Source organism: Pituophis catenifer, unplaced genomic scaffold, assembly GCF_029215685.1.
Source record: "Pituophis catenifer annectens isolate HBS135680 unplaced genomic scaffold, rPitCat1.0.hap2 SCAF_2, whole genome shotgun sequence".
Classification (NCBI taxonomy): domain Eukaryota; kingdom Metazoa; phylum Chordata; class Lepidosauria; order Squamata; family Colubridae; genus Pituophis; species Pituophis catenifer.
In genome coordinates, this window is record NW_027256882.1 from 149566861 (window position 1) to 149582615 (window position 15755).

Genomic DNA, 15755 nt, shown 5'->3' on the forward strand with positions numbered 1-15755 from the left:
TGCCAGAGTTGTGATAAGTTAGTAACCTAGTTGTTAAATGAATCTGGCTTCCCCATTGACTGTCAAAAAGGTGATCATATGAACCTGGGACACTGCAACCGTCATAAATATGAGTCGGTTGCCAAGCGTCCGAATTTTGATCAGATGAACGTGGGGATGCTGCAGCAGACATAAGTATGAAAAACGGTCATAAGTCTCTTTTTTTTTCAGTTGTAACTGAATGGTCACTAAATGAACGGTTGTAAGTCAAGGGCTACCTATATTGCTCGTACTAAAAGAAGCAGTGGAAAATGGATTCTTGGTTTCTACCCCAAAGATGAGGTAGAAATCCTTTTCAATTATAGGTTCACATTTGATTTCAACTGCTGGGCTTGAGCTTCCAATATGCCTTCTCTTAACTTCGTTTCTTTGCGTCCTGCCTGATGATTTTTACAAATAACTCAAGGCGGTGAACATATTTAATACACCTTCCTTATTATCCTCACAACGAGCCCATGAAGAGTTGGGCTAAGAGAGAGAGTGACTAGTCCAGAGGTCTTCAAACTTGGCAGCTTTAAGACTTGTGGACTTCAACTCCAAGAATTCTCCAGCCAGCATAGCATAGCTGGCTGGAGAATTCTGGGAGTTGAAGTCACCAAGTCTTAAAGCTGCCAAATTTGAAGACCTCTGGACTAGACAAAGCTAACCTAGCCAGCTTTCATAGCTAAGTTGCAACTAGAACTCACCATCTCCTGCTTTCTGGTCTGGGGCCATAACCACTAGGCCAAACTAGTCATAAATTAATTGTAAGTGATCCCCGCGGCCAGAAAATTAATTGGGATTTCCCAATTTATTTATTCTCATTTCCTCCTGAATTCCTTAATTCATTCAGTGGTAGGTGGAAAATAGTTGGAACATATGGAGGCATCTAAACTGGGGACTCCCACCGCCTCCCTTCTTTGTAGCTGAAGAGCGGCAAGGGATGGATTTTCTTCATTTTTGTTTAGCTTTTAGTTCCAAGCAGGAAACTTAAGGTGATTTTTTATAAAAGCACTTATGCCCACATCCCAGCTAGAAAGACTCCCAGTGCAGCTTCTATATCAATAAAAAGAGAGTCCCTAATGTTATATTTACAATCTTTTAAAAACAAACATGGCAGTTAAACAAAAAAAAAATGTCCAAGATGGGAAAAGACATATTTGGAAACCAATTCTTAACGTATAGGGAACTTTATTGCTTCTTCAGCTATATCCCAGTAAAAGGTTGCTGAATGATTGTTGAGGGAGAGACAAATCCAGTTGGAATTGACTTCTAAGTTGTCTACCTTTCTTTCCCTTTCTCTGCTGATACTCTTAAAATGTATAACCTGAAATACTTGGGCATTTCGGTCATAAGTTTATTTATTTATATCCCGACTTTTTATTATTTTTATAAAGGTGATAAACACACACAATGTTCCTTCCTCCTCCTACCCCCCCACAATCTTCTGTGTAGTGAGTTGGGCTGAGAGATAGTGAGTGGCCCAAAGGCACCCAGCTGGCTTTCGTGCCTAAAGCGGGACTTGAACTCACTTAACTACAAGGTCAGACTGGCTATGCTTCTGTAACGGGGTTAAGGCAAGCACATCTCACTACCTATTCTTTCTTGGATTTAAATATATTTTTTCTTCTTGGATAGCACTGTATAAATTTGCAAAATTTATGTTAAGATAAGAGCCTTGGTGGCGCAGCAGACTAAAGTGCTGTTAAATAGCACCAGCTGCCTGCAATTATTGCAAGTTCAAATCTCACCAGGCTCAAGGTTGACTCAGCCTTCCATCCTTCCGAGGTAGGTAAAATGAGGACCTGGATTGTGGGGGCAATAAGCTGACTTTGTATAAAAAAGAACACCACTTGGGGGGGCCGAAAGCCCTACTAAGCAGGTCTATACAAAAGTATGAAGGCTATTGCTTAACGCATTGTAAGCTGCCCTGAGTCTCCGGAGAAGGGCAGCATATAAATCAAACCAAAAAAGAAAAGAAAAGAGAGAGAGAGAGAGAGAGAGAGAGAGAGAGAAAGAAGGAAGGAAGGAAGGAAGGAAGGAAGGAAGGAAGGAAGGAAGGAAGGAAAGAAGAAAGAAAGAAAGAAAGAAAGAAAGAAAGAAAGAAAAAGAAAGAAAGAAAGAAGAAAAGAAAAGAAAGAAAGAAAAAGAAAGAAGGAAAAAAAGAAAAGAAAAAGATACTTTACCAGTAAGGGGCTTTCACACATGGAGAATTTATGGCCACTTTCTTTACTTGCATAAAGCTCAGCAGCTTAGACCTCTTATTTAGAATCTTCTAACGAGTTGAACTAAGCAACAAAGGCTTTTTTCACTTCTAAGCTCTCCCTCTCTCTTCTGTTCTCTTCTGCAAAAGCATAAAACCCTTCATAGGTTTTTGTAAGAAGCCTGGATTTCATTTCTCTTTACTTCTCATCCTTGATGTTATCAGTAATGATTGAGGCCCTGTAAATGTACTACAGGCAATCCTCAACTTAACAACCACAATTCTGCTCAAAATTTCCATTGCTAAGCAAGGCAGTTGTTAACTGAGTTTTGGCCCGTTTTACGACCTTTGTTACCACCATTGTTAAGTGAATCACTGCAGTTGTTAGTAACATGGTTGTTAAGTGAATCTGGTTTCTCCCTTGACTTTGCTTGTCAGAAGGTCTCAAAAGGTGATCACATTTATTTATTTATTTATTTATTTATTTATTTTATTTTATTTTATTTCTATACCGCCCTTCTCCTGCGGGACTCAGGGCCGTGTACAGCCGAGATAAAACATTGCATATAAAATTTAAAAACAGTTTAAAAGCAATTAAATAATTTCGGCCCAAGATTTAAAACAACCCAATTAAAACCAAATTCAATTAAAACTGAGAGGACCTTGGGACACTGCAACTATCATAAATATGAGTCAGTTGCCAAGTGTCTGAAATTTGATCACGTCACCATGGGGATGCTGCAACAGTCATAAGTGAAAAACAATCATAAAGGCACTATTTTTTTCAGTGCCGATGTAACTTTGAATGGTAACAAAACACATGGTTGCAAATCAGCAACTACCTGTATTCAGGTTGGAATACTGATCCTTAAGTGATGCTATACAGCTCCACAAGGAGCAAGTTACTGATATATCAATACTGGAATATTCAGGAGAATACAGAAACCTTCTCCCTTCTTGCAATGGCTTCTTGCAGCCAGCAGAGGAGAATTGGTGTAATCTGTATGAGCCACGGTGACGCAGTGGTTAGAACCCAGTACTGCAGGCTAATTCTCCTGACTGCCAGCTTCCTGCAATTTGGCAGTTCAAATCTCACCAGGCTCAAGGTTGACTCAGACTTCCATCCTTCCGAGGTGGTTAAAAGGACCCAAATTGTTGAGGGCAATAGGCTGACTCTGTAAACTGCTTAGAGAGGGGTAGAAAGCACTGTAAAGCAATATATAAGTCTAAGTGCTATTGCTGCTCCCCCCTTTTTCCTGAGAATAAAATTTCAGTTTTCTTTCCCAGGTCCTTAAAAGGATAGGGCAGATGCTAAAGAGAAATTAAATAAGAATATATGTACAGTTCCTTGGATAACTCCGAATTAACTTCCATCTATTTAGAGCTGTATATCTGATGAGCTCTCAGAAAGATGAAAGGAATGGTTTGCTTATAATGGCATTAAGACAAGAAATTAATTCCCAAATCATTCTAAAATAGTTGAATGGTTTTCAACACAAGGTTCCTGCTGAAATATGCCTGAGAATTGTGTGTGTGTGTGTGTGTGTGTGTGTGTGTGTATTTCACTCTGAAAGTGTTTTATTCCATCTTATCTCATTTCCAGATGCAACATCCAAGCAAAGTAGAGAACACATGTAAAGAACAAAGTAGAGATGCACATCAGGAGAGGGACTGAAATGACATGTTCTGTTGGCAAAATTGTGACTCTAGTTGGTACAGCCAGATTCCTATGGAATCACCCCTTCCCATATGATTTCTACCCTTCTACGCTCTTTTGCCCCTGAGGAAAACCAGCACCCCAACTTTTACAGTCACTTTTTTTTTTTTAAAGATTGGCTGGTTAACACAGAATGTGAAATCAATTAGCCTATCTCTGGATTACTTGGAAGTGTACTCAAAAGAATTACCAGCATCTCTTGTACAATGTAGCCTGCCCGGAAGATAATTCCTTTCCTAGTAGTTATTGCTCCCAAGAGCAATAGCTCCTCAATTTCTTTTCTCGCATAATGTTCTTAGGATAGTTTACAGCAGTGGTCCCCAACCTTTTTATCGCCGCGGACCAATCAGCCTTTGATAATTTTACCGTGGCCCGCTGAGCGCGCGCAGGGGTGGGGGCTTTGGGCCACACGTGCGTACCTGCGCGGGGCTCTCTTCCCTGGAGCCTTTGCGCACGGCCCAGGAGCTTTTGCACACGGCCCAGGAGCCTTTGCGCTGCAGCGTTCATGTCCCCCGGCCACTGCGCGGCCCGGTGCCAGGTACTCCACGGCCCGGCACCGGTCCGCGGACCGGGGGTTGGGGACCACTGGTTTACAGTGCCCATTCTGATTTCCGTAGCTTATCTCCCTTCTCCAAGTCAGGTTCTTCAACGCCATTTATCCAGTGGCTGCACAAATACAGAGGACCACTTGATGACAGTCAAGATACAAATAAAAACCTAATTCTATGCTGCCCTCTAGTGATCGAAAGCAGCGGTGAAATCCTATCAGTTCACACCGGTTCATGTGAACCGGTAGTAATAAAAACTAACAGTTTGGGCGAACTGGTAGTAAAAAATCCTACTGGTTCCTCTGAACAGGTATTTCCAACGATCAGCTGTGCCGTGTGATTTAAAATTGCTAGTGAATCTAGCGATCTAGCGAATCTAAATCACGCAGCACAGCTGTTCCCCCTCGCTGTTATACTTACCTTCCCAAGCCTCCTTTTTCCATGTACTGTGCATGTGCGTGCACACATTTGGTACACACCGCACATGCACACATCACACATTTGGCTCACTGCGCATGCGCGGCCAGCAAACCAGTGGCAAACCGGTTCAGATTTCACCACTGATCAAAAGGTCTATTGGTCAACCTCAGGTGCTACCAGACTCTCGAACCCTTAGTATAGTGCAAGTTAAAAGCTAGAAGATAATAGTGTAACATGGACCCATTCAAAGCGTATAAAGGGCAAGCTTGCAGAGGCGGCAAGATTTAAGTCAGCATGACTTCCTGCCAGCTCTGGATAGGAAGAGAATATGATAAAGCAGTTCTCTCTGTGTGTGTTGTTGGTGGGGGAATGTCTTAACCATGAAGCTTTCTTGGGGAAAGAGGCGGTCTCTCAGTTACATCTACCTCCCTTATTGTGAAGTTCCAAAACAGAACATACACTTAACTTTGAGCTCCTGGGATTATAAATGAGTGAGCCGCATTCTATCACGATTGCTTCAATATCAACTACCTTTGACTGCCATTCTGGCCTGCTTCATTTTCCAGGAACTCAGCTTCCACATTCACATCTTCAACCCATTTCTTCACACAGGCTCGGTCCTGTTTTTTTTTCATTCTCCGCCTTCACTTTCACAAGAGACTGCATTGGAATTGGCACCATTGGAGGGAGACTGGTTATTTCTTTTTGTTGTTAGCAGCAGCGGCAAGAGTTAAATGCTGGGCTGAATCGCTGCCCTTGGCATCCTCCACCAGAGTCCTGATTGGGACGGGCTCTGCTTCTGCCCCTCGTGGACTTTGACAAGGAGCAGAACTGTTACCTACTAAAGGCTAAAGGCTCTTAAACAGAGTAGGGACTTGCTGTTGCTTTGAGCGGGCAGTTTGCTCAAGTTATCTCCCTAAGCTTATCTTCGGAAAAGGTAAGGAGGAACAACAGGGGCGGGAGCTGAGTTGACGTGGCTCGGTGTCCAATCCCAGGGATTTTCTAATTGACTCATTATATTTTCCATCTTGCAAGATTGCAAGCCTATAGGAGGGGTAGGATGTTATAGCCAGGAAATTCAGCCAGTATAGTCAAGGCTGAAAACTGGGTAAACTGGGTGGGGCGGGGAGGGGGGGGAAACCTGGCCTGAAAAAAACTCTTCCCATTTTACTCTGTAGATAGGGACTATCTCAGGAATCAAAAGCCTAGCTGTGCAAGATGAAAACAAGAGAATGAGAAATCGGAATCCCAGGTTCAATCTTCAGAAGGAAAGTGGACAATTAGTAATGTTTAAGAGGGGGGAAAAAAAAGAATTTCTACTTTAAAATAGGATGTAGTGTTTGTTTCTGCCACTGTATGTCCTTATATCTTTTGCCTTATGCCTGGTTTACAGAATTTTGTCTCTTTAGGTTCGCTTGAGGAGAGCTGTTAGCATTCCAGTTTATAGCCTGATTAAAGGAAAATAGTGGGTTATAGGAAAAATTGCAACATTCTTGAGCATCTTAAAGAGTAATCATTTTGTTATGTTCTCCATTAATGGACAGAGCTCATTCTGCCAATCAGTTTTTTCTTTCTTCACTTGTATTGTGTTGGTGTTTTGGGTCACGATCCTAAAATACAAAGAGAACTGTTTATTGAATGCGTTAATATCTGAGGGTAGATTGACACTGTAACATCCCTGGAATAGTCCAGGAAGGGAGTAGAGAAAATATACATACCTATTTCACCTAACCTCTACATTTTCTTAGAACGTATTTATTACATTTTTACACCACCCACCTCACCTGAGTGACACTGGGCAGTTTACAAGTAAAAACAAAAAACCACAGTGATTGAGTGAAACAGGGAGCTCTCGATGAGAGATACCAATTATGAATGGGTATCTATCCCTGCCAATAAAGAAGTAGCAACTCGAGATCAGTGATGGTTATACTTTTTGTTTCATTGAAGGAAGGGAAGGAAGGAATTGTCTTAATCATCCTCTAAAGCAGGGGGTCCCAACCTTTTCTAAACCCCCCACTCCTAGAACACTTCTGATATATTCTCGCACCCCTTAAAAAAACAAATAATTATATGCATATAATTATACATATACTATAATTTTGAAACTTCTAAACCCTAAGTTTTTGGCCCCCCTGGAATATTGTCTCACACCCCCAGGGGGTGCAAGCACCCCTGGTTGGGAACCCCTGCTCTAAAGAGTGCAAAAAGAACATATAATGAATTGTAGTAACAGAGAAGAAATGTAGCTGATTGAAGAACAGGAGATGCTGCTTTGTTGTGAAGTAGCAAATGCCGATAGATTAGACTTTACCTTTTATTTTTAAGCCAAGCAAAAAGCCATTTCTGCATCTTGCATCCATCTTTTGGGTACCACTAGTCATTTTTCCTGTAATGCTCTGATGGAAAACTATAACTTTATTTCTGTGCCAAATAAAGTCAAGGCTAGCCCAATCTGGCAGAATAAGGAAATTGTCACAGACAATAGAATTGGGGAGTTAAATGCTTCTTTGTTATTTTTCTTGTGTTTAAACTGTCCGGGATAAGGAAGAAATTCAGGTGCCGCAATAATTGGACTGGATTTGAATGCACAATTCCTTAATATCTGTAGCCTTGTATGCATGTGTTGGTGTCAATGTCACCCTCTGACTAACAGCTAAATTTTTGAACTGCATTGTAGGTTGGCTGGGTTCACACAGCATGCAAAATGCTACGCTTATATTATATATGCTGACATGATGTCCTGCTTCACAAAACTTGTTAAGAAGGTGGCTGGGTTTCCACAACATGTTTCCCAACTCTATATTCTGTTGTTTTATATAAATACAGTTACTGACAAGCATGTGCAAAAAATTCATGTAATGTGCAAATCATTAGCTTATGAAGATCAGGGATGTGACACATATTCTTGCAGAATTATTCTCATCCTAATGTGAATGGGAGGCTCTAGGGTTGTGATCCACTCCAGGGTAAGAGAAACCATCCAAACTGTATACTGTATGCAACTTGTGTAAATGTCAATTTAATCCTTTAATCTCCTCCCGAGCTTTACTAGAATGAAGCATAGAACTGGACACACATTAAGCAGGACCAAAGCCAATTACAAAACCGGCCTATTAAACCTATTAAACCTATTTAAACTGGAATTCCGGAGGAGGGGGGGTCTTATCCTCGAGTATTTGACTATCCATAGCTGAATCTTCCCTTCAAGAGAAAGCTGGATATCAGATTCTTAGGAACTGAGTTTGACTTAATGAGTTGTCTGTAATGATCCTTCTAAATGTAAGTGTCACAAATTAGATGCCACAGATGGTAGAATGGTGCAGTTTAGACCTTAAAATGGAGTCCCAAATCTAAACCAGTAGAAACACATTTGATGTTTACTATTGAAGAGAACATCCCACTGGAGTTATTAAGCAATTTCACCCTATTTGAAATATAAGAGTCCACACTTACTTGGGTACCAAGTCAACAGATTGAACCATCATAGCACAGTGCTAATTTGGATCAGGTTCATCCAGTCCATTTCTTCTATTTATTTGCAACACAAAGGCTGTTAGGTGAGAATACATTAATTTCTAGTTTCCCTCTTTGGAAGGCTCCCTAAAAATTCAAATTGTGTTGATGATTCATTAACTGTTTTCTAGTAGCTCCGTTTGTCATTATTTCAATTAGCATAGATGTTTAGCAAGAGAATTAATAGGGCTGCTTAAATACCAGCAACTTGATCAATGTCCCTCAAGGGCATTATTCTGGAACTAGAATCCTAATGATTGATGCAGGCTCAGAAAACCTCATGACCTCCATCTCTGTAGGACTGCAGATCCTTTAATGAGTAGCCACTTGTCCCAAAGGTGCTTTTCCAAAAGGCAATTGGATTTTCTTGGGGGGGGGGTTCCCTTTGAAAACGTTATGCTTCCCATCAAGATTTTTTCAGTGAAGAAGCTTTCTGGGTGAGAAGTGAAACATTTTTGAAGAAAAAACCCCAAGAAAGTCCAGTTGTCTTTGGAAAAGCTCCTTTGGGACAACCATGACCTGGATGACTGAGAATCTCCATAAACATTGATTGCCCTGATTGTATTGACTATGGCTGATGGAAGTCATGATGCTAAAAAAATGGAAATTCCCAGATTTCTTCTCCCTGAAAAAAAATATGGCATGTGTGGATTGAGTTAGATAAATGCCATTTGGACTTTTGGAAGACGACAAAAGTGGGAATACTGGGGTCCCATTCTACTTTTCCCATCTCTGCAGGCCTTCAGCCTACAATGTGGTGCTGCATTCTACTCATCAGTGTGGTTTGGGCTGTGGTCTGGTTCTTCCGTGACCAGCAGATTTTGAGCAACTTCAAAGACAAGTATGTTTTCATCACGGGTTGTGACACGGGTTTTGGGAACATGCTAGCCAAGAAACTTGACAAGAAGGGTTTCCACGTGCTGGCAGGCTGCTTGACTCAGAAAGGAGCTGATAACTTGGACCGCACCAGCTCGCCAAACTTGCACACCACATTGATTGATGTTACCAACTCCGAAAGCATCTCCAAAGCAGTGGAATGGGTGAAAGCTGAAGTGGGTCGAAAAGGTGAGTTTCACCCCATCAGGAATCAAAGAGAAGACAGGAAAGTATGTGGAACCAGGAATAGAATTAGCTGTTTGAGCTACTTCAGCTTTCCTACATAAATACTCAACACACTATTCTTATAAGCCAAGGTTTCTCAACCTTGTCAGCCTAAAGACGTGTGGACTTCAATTCTCAGAATTCAGCAGTTTCTTTGTTTCTGTTGTGGTCACAGAGTCTGCTTTCATAAAGCTATCTTTAGTTCACCATACCTTCCCTGGGAATCCCAACAAAATCAGATTTTTCCAGCAGACCAATCAAAGCAGTCTCAGCCTCATAGCCTGCCCTGAGTCTAATTGGGTCAGGTTTGTCTCATCCTGAAAAGTCACCATGCTCTTACCTTACCCAACTGTGGGAGGCTAGCACCTTGTTGTAATTGCCCATCTCTGAGAAATTCAGGGCACGCTTCTTAAGGATGGTCTTGTAATTGCTTCTTTTTAAAAAAGGAGACATCCTGCCTTCCCTCAGAGAAGCATTCATGATGTTAGCCAGGTGTCACTAGAAAGCTCCAGGCTAAAGTATAAGCTAAGTTGGACAAGGATCCAGAGGACAAGCAGTGGAATGTACCATTTCAAGGACTCAATCACTGTCCTTCTCTATCATAAATCAAAACCAATCTATTATATACAAAAAAGTGACAAGACACCCTACTGTTAACTCTATACCAAAGGTGACACCTGGATAGGCTCAAAGATGCCTTCATCTGCAAATAATAATAATAATAATAATAATAATAATAATAATAATAATAATAATCCCTTATAGAAAATGGTGTAAGTCCAATATTAGTGTATACATTTTTATATAATAAAATAAAAGTCACAACAAGGGGAAAGATGGAACAATTGAATAACGATAGATTGCAACATAATATAAATGTGCATTATTAGAAGAACATAAGTTGGTTGAATGTAATAATTATGATTAATTTTATTAGTTTTGCTTGTAATAGAATGTAAGACACATTGATTTGATATATTTGTAAAAAAATAAAATAGAATTTGAAGCTGGAAAAAAATGGTATAAATCCTCCAGAGGTCTGAGAGGAGGAAGAAGTGGAAGAGTACAAGGTAGTTCTCTTACACACAAAACAACTCAACCGGCATTTCTGTGGTCATGTGGCCAGCATGACTATACGCTGAGGCTTATGGAACACTAGTTACCTTCTCACCAAAGTGGATCCTATTTATCTACTCACATTTGCATGCTTTCAAGCTGTTAGGTGGGCAGGAGCTGGCGCAAGAACAGGAATTCGCCCCATCGTGTGGCACTGGGTTTCGAACCCAGGCTGTTAGCTTTCCAGCTGACAAGCTCAGTGTCTTTAACCACTGAGGTAGTATAGAGCTACCTTTAAAAGGGGTCAAACAAAATCCTTGAGAACAACAGTATTGATGGATCTAGCAAGCTCTATATTCCATGTCGTGGATAATGGTAACTAGTGCAATCAGTCCAAACCCTTTCCATGTTGCCTTGGAATCTTGGACCGATAATCTTTACAGATAGACTATTAGTACATTGCCACTAATTCAACCTTAACCACACGGTGATCCATCCAAGACAATGAAAAAAAATGAGGTGAGGTGCCCCCACCCACAGACCATCTCAGATATTCAGAACAAATATAAAACAAACACAAGACCTATATTATATATTCCCAGTTGGGTTAGACGTATAGCTGTCATGGGTACTATGAAGTCCTAAACTGTTCCAGACGAATCAGCACCAGAGTAGATTTTGAAACCCTTCAGCACCAACTCAAGTTGTCATTTCAGTCCATGATTCTGTTAGCCTACAGGGTGGGGGGTTACATTAACAGAATTCCTAATCTATCTTTGATCCTACATCTTAGTTGCACACCCATTGTGCAACTTATATCCAATGATCCAGTGTGGAATGTGGAATCAGAGATAGATCCAGGTCTCTCACTGGTATCTTGGTAAGGGAGATTATTTTTATGAATTGCACCCAACCACTTACCCTGGCTTGGTGCAGAGTACACAAATTGGGACCACACAAGACCATGATCAGTTGGCTTCCCTACAATTGATGTTGTAGCATAAACAGAAAAACACCCAGTAGCTGAAGAGGAATCCCTTTGCAGTTTGTTTAGCGAACAGTACAATGATTTTTCTCATTTTCCTGTCTCTCTCAATCATCTCCCAGGACTCTTTGGTCTGGTGAACAATGCAGGTTTAGGCAGTTCTATTGGCCCCACGGAATGGATGACCGTGGAAGACTACCGCAAAGTCATGTCTGTCAACACTTTTGGAATGATCGAGGTATCATTGGCCTTCTTGCCGTTGCTCAAGCGAGCACGTGGCCGAGTAGTCAATGTTTCCAGTGTCCTGGGGCGGATTTCAGCCAATGGTGGTGGCTACTGTGTTTCCAAATACACAGTGGAGGCCTTCTCTGACAGCCTCAGGTAGGTGGCTTTGATGTGTGCTCATTCCTCAGGTCCACAATAGCCTTTCAGAGTCTCCCTAATGCCTGCTCTTAGTGTAACAATTACTGTTATTAAAACGGATGTCTTACGCCAACCCATGTTATAACCATTCAGACTGGGCTGTTTTCCGATTTTCAAAGATTTTATGGTGCCTGTTGTTTTTTGAGAGGTAAAGGTATCGCTAAATAGGCATTATTATTATTATTATTATTATTGTTTAGACTTCTACACCGCTTCATAGTGCTTTACAGCCCTCTCTAAGCGGTTTACAAAATTTACAAAGTTAGCATATAGCATATTGCATATTAGCATATTGCATTAGCATTAGCATATTGCCCCCAACAATCTGGGTCCTCATTTTACCCACCTCGGAAGGATGGAAGGCTGAGTCAACCTTGAGCCGGTGAGATTTGATCTGCTGACCTGCTGAACTAGCAGTCAGCTGAAGTAGCTGCAGTACTGCACTCTAACCACTGCGCCACCTCAGCATGTTGATCATACAAAATCTGTGGCAACAACTAACCGACAACCCCATTATTGGAGACTCAAGGAATGTTATGGATGCTTTACGTATTGGAATAAAGAATATGATTCAACCGTTCACAATATTTTGGGGTTTTTTTTTTCAGGAGGGACATGTATCATTTTGGGGTAAAAGTCTCCATTGTAGAGCCAGGCTTTTTCAAAACAGCCATGACTAATCTTGAAACGATAGAGGCCACTCTGAGGCACTACTGGGACCGAATGACCCCCGAAACTCAGCAGAGCTATGGTGAAAGTTTCTTTCGCAATTGTGAGTACTGATGCATACTAGAATACGAGTGGAAGCAGGAAAGAAAACTACTCCCATTTGAAGCCATTTTCTGTAAAATCTCTTCCAAACAAATGCATCGTGGCCATAGCCATATCACAGGGTTTAAAGAGATTTTTTGTTCCCATCTCCATTCTCAAAATACTAAAACCTGCAAAAAGGGCCTGAAATCACTCTGGAAAAAAAAACCCTTTTTGGGTAGGCCTTGCTCCAGGGATGGGTTCTACTTACCTTTACTATAACGGGAGTGCGTGCACGTGCTTTGCTTGCACACTTCTGCGCATGCGCAGATTATCAATTATGACATTTGGGTGGGTGGGCGGAGCCTTCCACCACTTTTACTACTGGTTCTATAGAACCGGACAGAACCAGGAGCAACCCACCACTGTCTTGCTCCCATTTTCATCCTTACTTTTGCATTTTTAAAAAAGCTTTCAAAATTTGGTATTTGGCTCCTAAATTTCAATAGGTGCATAGCAATAGCACTTAGACTTACATACTATTTCACAGTGCTTTACAGCTCTCTCTTAGTAGGTTTACAGAGTCAGCATATTGCCCCCAACAATCTGGGTTCTCATTCTACCGATCTTGGAAGGATGGAAGGATGAGTCAACCTTGAGAGCCGGTCAGGATCGAACTCCTGGAGTGAACAGTGAGTTAGCCTGCAGTACTGCATTCTAACTACTGCTCCACCATGGCTTTTCAGCATGGCAAGTGCTAGGAGACCATTTCATCTGCATGTGCAACTTCCTATCTGTTCTAACACCATTGAAAGAAGGGTGCAGATAAGTCTTGCATCCCAGCCGTGATTTCAGTCAAATTTTGCAGTTTGCTAGTTAAATACAGAACGGAGAAGAGTTTTCTTAACATGGTGCCCATCAGAAGAATTGGACTCCCATCATTTTATACTGTCGGGAGTATAAACATCTGCCTTTAACCAGCTGTCTGTAGACTGAAGATCATCTGATTGAAGACAGTTAATTTAGGTCTAGGAGAAGTCAAGTGTTAGCTTGATGGGACCAGCTAACAAGGAGTCAGTATCTTGCATTAAGACAAAAGACATCCTAAAACAGTAACCTCTTATCAGGATAAGGTTAAGTATCAGGCAGAAAGTTTAATTTCTGATGATTTCCATCTCTGTAGACTTGAAAGTCCAGAAGTTCATCATGAACATCGTCTGCGATTCTGATCTCAGCAAAGTGACGAACTGCATGGAGCACGCCCTTCAAGCTAAGCACCCTCGCTCTCGTTACAGTGCAGGATGGGATGCTAAGTTTCTGTGGCTGCCAATCTCTTATTTGCCTTCCTTTTTGGTGGATATTTCCCTGTCTATCATCTTACCAAAGCCAGCTCAGCGGATGCACTAAAAGCTGCTCCATTATGATCAAGCTTGAGGCCTAAATGTTGACAGATCAAACTCCTGAAAACCAGTAATAAATAAAAGTATTCAAAGAAAGCTGTTGTCTCGCCAGCTCTGGTTTCACAGGAAGGTATGGAAACATTTCCATATTGTAAGCTACTTGCTATCCAGATGCTGAGAGATCATGAAGAACAGGGATATTTGGATGCAGAAGGGAAACGTTGGGCAAATGAATTAAGTAATCAGTGCCAACATAAAAAAGCACCTGACAAAAAGTGATTACCATTTTTTTTCAAGCATAAGCTTTTTTAGTGAGACTCTGAAGTACACATGACAATACAGGAAAGGACAATATTTAAATATTAATTGCAGCCTTGGAGGAAAAATTTAAAGTAAAACCAGTGTTCTGAATGTCCAAACACTTACAATTCATTGTCTTAACTCCCATCACCAAATCACACCACTGTTGCAGACTTTCAGAGGCAGAACTTGGGAAGACCTTATAGCCGTGAGCTATAAGTGCCCGAAGTGGCATGCGGAGCCGTTGCCTGGCACATGCGTCGCCCGTTCTTGTTCTGGGTTTCTGGCGTGCCTGCGCATGTAACAATCAGCTGGCCTGTTTGCATGCAGCAGTGCCGGAAAATGGTAGAGCTGGTCTTCCGTTTTCCTGCATGAGCATGTGCGCCAGCCAGCTAATCGTTGCATGCATGCCAGAAACCCTGAAGAGCAGCTGGCCAGCATGCGTGCATTGGAAACCGGAAGTTCATTTTTGGGCGTGCATATGCGCCCTGGGCAACTCTTCTGGGTTGTGCCCCAGACGAGTGCATGTGCAAAGCGTGTACAAGCGCGTGCTCCCTTTTCGGCACTCGGTGCCAAAAAGGTTCGCCATCACTGCCTTATAGGATGTACTCCAAAAGACCTGCTAACTATTGTGGTAGGTTGTAGATTGCCCAAAGGTCCAACTTTCATGCAGCCATACACTCTGTGGGGAATGTTAAAGCTAAGAGTAGAAATCTCTACTGGTTCTCGTTGTGGAACCCCCAAATATTCAAGAGATCTCAAAGATGGTCTCCAGTCCATAATCTGATAAACCTTTGCTACCTTTTTGTACACATGCCCAAGTCTTCTATTTAGAGGAGGAATAGATACCAAAGATTCAACTGGAGGTTAGGTGAACGTATGGAGAAGTGGTGACCTAAAGACATGTTTAGGATAAAACCATTTTCCCAGAGTTTGCATGCTTTCCAAGTTTCAATCCTGATGGATAATGGATGATGGAAGTTCATTAGGATTCAGTATGGCAGCTTGGGTTACATTCAACCAACTTGAGTTACATTCAACCAAAAATCTCTCAATTTTTCACTGAGCCCAAAGGATGACCTAACAGCCTTTCTTTGACTCTGCTTCAGGCAAAAATAGTTCTTAAAGTTAGAATTCTATTTTTAGCTAGGCAGCTCTGTTAAGGTGTGTGTATATTAACCTGATTTTTCAAAAATGCCAGCAAACCTAGCACAAATGTACTACTACTTAGCAGCAACTGTTAAGAAAGGGCAACCAGGTACATAAAAACACTAAAAGCAGATTGTGTCCGATGACTGGAGATAGAGGCAAGAGGAAA

The 15755-nt window shown here is 41.5% G+C and overlaps 1 protein-coding gene across 1 annotated transcript; it reads left to right on the forward strand.

Moving 5' to 3' along the window:
- The first annotated feature begins 5765 nt into the window (after positions 1–5765).
- Positions 5766–14193, forward strand: RDH5 (retinol dehydrogenase 5). Its single transcript, XM_070934785.1, has 5 exons — positions 5766–5843; positions 9161–9487; positions 11687–11945; positions 12596–12759; positions 13921–14193. Exons 2-5 carry the CDS (start codon positions 9175–9177, stop codon positions 14142–14144), a joined length of 960 nt encoding a protein of 319 aa, XP_070790886.1. The 5' UTR covers positions 5766–5843; positions 9161–9174; the 3' UTR covers positions 14145–14193.
- The last annotated feature ends 1562 nt before the right edge of the window (positions 14194–15755 follow it).